At 41.3% G+C, this 6,553-nt stretch overlaps 1 protein-coding gene across 2 annotated transcripts in view; it reads left to right on the top strand.

Annotated features, from left to right (window-relative positions):
* Positions 1-400: 400 nt before the first annotated feature.
* The window catches only part of caprin1b (cell cycle associated protein 1b), a 13,578-nt gene continuing 7,425 nt past the window's right edge, over positions 401-6,553 (top strand). For both annotated transcript variants that reach the window (XM_086209292.1, XM_086209291.1), the window contains exons 1-7: positions 401-549; positions 1,365-1,529; positions 1,712-1,774; positions 1,916-2,002; positions 2,096-2,334; positions 2,434-2,516; positions 6,340-6,507. In XM_086209292.1, coding sequence (XP_086065418.1) covers positions 1,365-1,529; positions 1,712-1,774; positions 1,916-2,002; positions 2,096-2,334; positions 2,434-2,516; positions 6,340-6,507 — 805 coding nt within the window. In that variant the 5' untranslated portion in view covers positions 401-549. The remainder of the gene's footprint in view (positions 550-1,364; positions 1,530-1,711; positions 1,775-1,915; positions 2,003-2,095; positions 2,335-2,433; positions 2,517-6,339; positions 6,508-6,553) is intronic.

Below are 6,553 nucleotides of genomic sequence, written 5' to 3'. Positions count from 1 at the left end.
AATGAAACTATCAACTCAAGTACAGAATAAAGATAATAATGAACTGAACTGATGGGATGTGTTTTGACACATCTGCGAACAGCACATGTTATCCTGCAGCAACAGTACTGTTTATGCCATCTGGATCAATCATAAGCCTCATCAAAGCTAATGATTGTGCAAATTTTCTGCCAATAGGCTACACATAGATTTGCCTGAACGTAATTAGCAAATTCTTGGCGTTTTATTCTAAATTTTTTCGTCAGCTTTGTTACTGTTTTGTTAATAATCTAAAATATGGAATAAATTAGTTTATTAAAGAGTTAACAGCTTTTTTGAGTTTTATTTTATATTTCATTTAGTCAGGCATATTCTCGACAGCTAAAAACGGACCTTCGCCTTTATAAAGGGTTTCTTCGTCTTTCGAACCGTCTCAGTTGTCGGTGAGGCCGGCGGGGCGGATCCCACACTAGAGTGAAAAAAAGAAAATAAAGCAACACAATAACAACAATAACTTGGCCTTGTCTTACAGATCGCTATCAAGCTCCCCTGTGGATATATAACATCAAGGTGGGTGAAACGAGGAGTCGTACCACCAGAGCAGCGAAGCTCCCGGCCGGCAGCTTGCTAGCATGCGCCGCTAGTTGAGCTAGCAGTGCGTGAAGAAGCTAAAGTCAATGGTCTGTGCCAACGGTAGTGCGGACATTTTACCGAACCTCGGGGATAATACCGACCAAAAGACTGTAGACTGTAGGTAGAACACCAGGGCCTAGAGCAGAACGCATCAGTCTTAGATTGTTCATAAACGAATGGAGTGAGGAGAAATTGCTGTATTCACCCCCCTCCTGTTTTCACACTGTAATGTTAGCTAGATGCTATGATGAAATTAATTGTTGGCTGATGAAAATTGCAGGACGAATATTTCTATTTTGTTAATATGAAAAGCTTAATATCGTTTTCATTCATGTCATGCCATCGCATTGCCGGAATGCTTAGTTTGTGCCCTTAAAAGCCATCCTGCTAGTTATATACCACAGGTGGTAATTTAAATATATATTTATTTGACAAGTGGGAAGTTGTTGTGATGTGTGACTCCTGCGATTATTTCATGGCTATGTCTGACGCTGTCCCAAGATGAGAGGAAGTAATACGTTTTTTAGTTGATGGAATGACCGTGGGTAAGAAAGATACTTTGCCTTTGCATCCTCAGTAGGGACATGTGCTCATTTTATCAGTATTATATCCCTGTAAACCAAATTCCTATTTGATTTGGCCTGTTTTCAGACTAAACAAGACATCTGAAGGCGTCACCCCAGACTCTGACTAACTGGTAATTATTGTGTTAATTACTATTGTAATTGACTCTTCATGTTTGAATTTTGTAGATGCCCTCAGCGATGAATGCAAATAGGACAGTTCAGTCTGCCAGCCCAGATGTGGGATCCGCTCCAGGGTTATCGGGCAATTTTGTACTCGGCGGACAGTCCGAAGTCTTGAAGCAAGTTCTGTGTGTCATCGACAAAAAGGCCCGAAACATGGAGAAGAAAAAGGTAAAAACTGCCACACATAAATTCCAGATCAATTTGTAGCTGTATTTGTCTATTAAGTAAAAAGTGTCCCACTTGGAAGGAAGGAATCTATATTTGCAGTATTCTGATAGATTTGTTATTAAGTGTTCATATTTACTAAATCACATCCTGAATGTGATAACTGTTTGAGTGTACTGTTACAGAGCAAATTGGATGATTATCAAGTCAGAAAGGATAAAGGGGAGCGCCTCAATCAGGACCAGCTGGTGAGTGTTTTATTTATATATATATATATATATATATATATATATATATATATATATATACACTAGTATACATCCAGAAACATTTCCTCAATTGCGTGTGAGTATGTCTCTGAAATGTGTGTTTACCCTTGATCATACTAGGAGGCCCTTTCCAAATACCAGGAAGTCATGAACAATTTGGAATTTGCCCGAGAGTTGCAGAAGACTTTTATTACACTTGGACAAGATGTAAGGATGACTCTGGCTTTCCAAAGTTTTCTTTTTAATTTGGAGTCCAGGATGACTTGACTTAATGTGGCTCCTCCTGTGTATTGTCATCAGATTCAGAAAGCGGTGAAGAAATCTGCACGGCGGGAGCAGCTGCAGCGGGAGGAGGCAGAGCAGAGGAGGCTGAAGACCGTTCTGGAGCTCCAATTCCTTCTGGACAGGCTGGGAGAAGAGACGGTACGGCAGGACCTAAAGCAGGGACTGGGAGGCTCACCGCTGCTGACAGATGCAGATCTCGCAGCTTTTGATGAGTTCTACAAGTTAGTGGGGCCTGACCGCGACCAAAACATCAGGTTGGTTTTTAGGAAGGGACGCTTACATGATTGAAAATGAAATTGACGCATTGCCTCCCATTTAAATGGATTCATGCAACTTAACCTGTACATCTCCAGGTTGGCTGACCAGTATGAAGAAGCGTCTGTTCACCTCTGGGACCTGCTGGAGGGCAAGGACAAGGCTGTGGTTGGAACTACATGTAAGTCACAATTGCCATAATAACTGTGTTAAGCAACAGAACACAACATTATCTTGGTTTGACTTCCTGTTTTCAAACCTTGACTGTATTTTACTGGTCGTACAGTCTATTTTACTGGTCATACATGTCCTAGTGAATATCAGTGTTATCACAGTATTGCATAATCATTATCAGTTAGTAATGGTAACTTTTTGGTTGAACAATTGCTTATTAGATATCAAAACATTTTTCTAAAGGAGATATGCTTAAAAATTGTTTTTGAAATGATGTTCAGCTCATCTGCACAGGTGGGATTCTGTCTGGTCGCATCTTTTCCAAAACCTTAGATAAGCAATTTAAGCTGGTATGATAATTGTCAAGGTACATGCCACGATTGAATCCTTGAAAATCTCATATTCCTGCAAACCTAGACCTGTTGATCAGTCGATCAACAGCAAATTGTGTTTTCCATTCAATTAAACTGTACAGCTTTGGGCTTTGTCTTCAAGAGGGAGAACAGTAACAAATTTAATTTGGTTCGGGCTCAAGGAAATGCTGGATATGTCTTTCTCACATGGGCAACAATTTGACTTGTTTAAAGAAAAACCAGGAAGTATTTCCCTTATGAAGTTATCTGGGCCACTTAAACTGCTCCTGGGCCAGAGTTGTTGAGAAAAACCAGCAACACTCGAGGTCTTTGCTTGAATGTGGAGACGAAACTTAAACCCACCAAACAATAGACTCAACTCTACACACACTCCTCATTCACAGCTGTAAAATAACTCGAGATTTCATAGCCTCGAAGCCCTCGCTCAACTGCATGCATGCCAACATTATTACTTAAAGGAGTTTGCCACTTGTAAAACGGTTGATTTAAAAAAAATCCCCATGCTTGGACCCAATTTCAGCCTGTGGGGCTGGCAACACTCTGGCAGGAACCCCTGCCTTCGCTGATTGATAATCCCGAATCCGTGATCAGCATTGCTTGCTTCCACTCTTAATATGTTAATGTCGAATGTGCATTGTGTTTTGTTAATGCAGCGTGTGTGCAGGGCTGTGATGTGAATAATCAGGGCTTGGGGATATTGATGTACTGCATTCTCAGCGGTCTGGCCTCGGGTCTCGCACTGCTGCATTCTGCTTGGGGGCTGAGCACTGCGGGCTTATCCTGACTCAGCAGCAGGGCAGTGAGCCAGTAGCCCTGTCGCCTGTGGTTCCACTGGTCAGATCTCTGGAGCTACATTAGGATACTGGTGACCCAGTTCAGTGTAGTAACGCATGCCAACCCTTTCACCTCGGTGAAGAGGGCCGTTTGGTGATCTGGGGTGATATTTATTCAGGCAGCAGCAGCGTTTTTGGCCCAAGGCACCATGGTGAAGGAAATAACATTGACCTGCTTTGCCTGAAGAGCTTAAAGTGGATAGGCCTCAGCTTTTCTCGTGTTTTCTAGCGAATTACACACCGTGGTTGTTAAAGTAGCTTTTGTTGGATTTACTTGGTCATAAACTAAGTCACAGTGGCAGAGCTTGTGTTTTAAATCGTGGATTGTACAAATGCATCATATCAATGTTATTTATTATGAGATTTGGACACAAAATAAATATAAGCTTATACTTACGAGAAAAAACAAGTCAAGGACCCAATCAAAACACTGTCTGGCTCCGGTAGCAGAGATGAGGTTTTACAGTGCAACAGCTGTCTCTGAAATTTTAATGCTAAGACTGATTAAATATATCAGTGAGCCTTGAAATCATTCAAACCATTGAGTGGTCAATCATTTAAACATAACACCACTGTCAAATGGCAGTATGTGTATAAAGGCTTTGGGAGGAAAGGGGATGTGGGGCTGAGATTCTCTGGCTTTTTTGTTTTTATTTTTTATTTTTTTATAGGAAGCAAGACTATTTTCTCCCACCAAATGTGGGAGATTTTTCTATGGTGTCCTTTTATCAATCTACCAGCTCTGATGGCGACTAGATCAAAGGAGCTCGTACAAATGATCTCAACAGATTGATTTGTGACATTCCACAATGCAGAGTGAATTACTAGACTGCTTGTTTCTCTTGGATACTGTAACAGTGAAAAAAGTTGCTGATGAAACCCTAGTATTGAATGCTAACTAGCAACCAAGTATCAATGCTCAGACTTTGAAAATCCTTTTTTGAATTAATTTCTTCTAAGGGAAGGAGCACAAAATGTCAGTACAAAAACAAGCGATGCTGCACATCAGCTAAAGCCAAAATGCTGCACCTTCAACTGTCTTTGAACTCCAGGTGTAATTGCAGGACCATCCTCATCCTGCCCCCCCATTCATAGGCGATAACAACAGTGATTATTATCCAAAGATAAATAGCATGTAGCACTCTATGTTGGTACTTCTCCCTCCCACCCCGTTAGCTCATTTCGCTTCACTCTGGCAGCCAGGAGGAAGAAACTGTGTAATAAAGTGGAGGAGCGTAATGTCACATTCACTCTCCAAGTGGTTTGGATTGACATTGCAACTCGGGCTCTGAGCAGATGGATCATTGTAGAGGGGTGAGGGCCTGAGATTCATGATGGAGACTCAAGACCATGCATGGATTTATCATTAATGGGCGATCTGCTGATATTGAATCAGCTCAATTGCTTCTAAGCTATTTCAGAGCTGGACCACATTATGGATTTCACCAGTAATTTGCTCAGAAGGTTAGATAAAGGATGAAACAGCAAGACAGGAAACCAAGTAAAGAAGAGGGAAAAAATGCATTTATAGTTTTGGTATCCAACTGAAGGATGATAACAAACAACAAGTGTGCACTAATATATGGCCTGGTGTTACTTTGATATCCAAGCAGCAATAAACAAGGCTATTTTTGAGCAGGGCCAGATAGTCAGCATCTAAGTAAAACCTCTGTCGTAACAAATACTGAATATGAAACCAAACCAGTAACTGCCACTTGGAATTAGTCCAGTTAAATGGCCGTGAATCTATTGTACTCTTCATGAAATGAGCAAAATTCCAAATACTCACTTATCTCATCATCACTGATACTTTCCTGCAAATTGACCACGATACTGTCCGCATTAACTTTTTCACTCATTCAGCTATTTTAGCAGTGGAGCTAGCAGCAGGACACTTGCCAGACATGGATCCGCACTAAAATTGTTGTTAAGTGGGTACTAACAGTTGTAACTGATGAATTCTAACTGACCACATTGTCTTGCTGGTGCTGTTGCTCCCTCGGACAAGAACCCCTCGTCTCTATTTGTCTCAGTCAAGACAAACTTCATTCAAAGTATTAAACTAAGCAACAAAAATGCAAGTCGGGCAGATTGGACCCATGGTGGGCCTCTTTGTAACTAGAGAGAACTGTGGGCACAGGGTAGCCACACCTCAGGCTCTCAGCTACAGCTGTTTGGAATTTATTGCCTTTGTACCAATTAACAGCATTGTTGTATTGGTAAGGACACAGATACTTCATCAGTACCAAACATTAACAGTGATACCATGTGCAGTATAATATACTCTGAGCCTGTAATACTTTGTATTTGCTGTTGCAACCTTAATGATTTCAAGTAACATCACATCAGTCTTTTCTATGGTGTTCAGATGGCATCACTCCTATATTTATCTTCTCTTGCAAGTGACAGTGAGAACATAAAGTCAGTACTTTTGTAAGTGAGAATCTGGACTTTTGATATTTGGAAGTTGGTGGATCAATTTTGTGAAAGATCTTATTCCTCCAGCCTGATGGATCCATGATGATAAACCTGTCAGTGCTGTTTTAGATGAGATTTCCTGGTGTTGGCTGTCATGGCTTGTTTTATTTTTAATAAGCTGAGGACTTCGTTGTTTCTCTGCTAGACAAGGCACTGAGAGAGACTTTGGACCAGGTTCTGCTGAGCGGTTACTTTGACCAGGTTACAACTCACCAAAATGGAGTGTGTGAAGAGGAGGAAGAGGAGGAAGAGCCAGCAGCGGCGGCAGTAGTAGCTGAATCGTCAGAAGCAGAAGAGCAGACTGTTGATCCAGGTCAGTCTCGAATGTCATGCTGCACAGAACTATTCACAAAACACTG

This window comes from Aulostomus chinensis, chromosome 7 (genome assembly GCF_037954235.1).
Source record: "Aulostomus chinensis isolate RoL2024-O1b breed Wild chromosome 7, RoL_Achi_v1.0, whole genome shotgun sequence".
Taxonomy (NCBI): Eukaryota; Metazoa; Chordata; class Actinopteri; order Syngnathiformes; family Aulostomidae; genus Aulostomus; species Aulostomus chinensis.
This window is presented reverse-complemented; position numbering and strand designations above follow the sequence as displayed.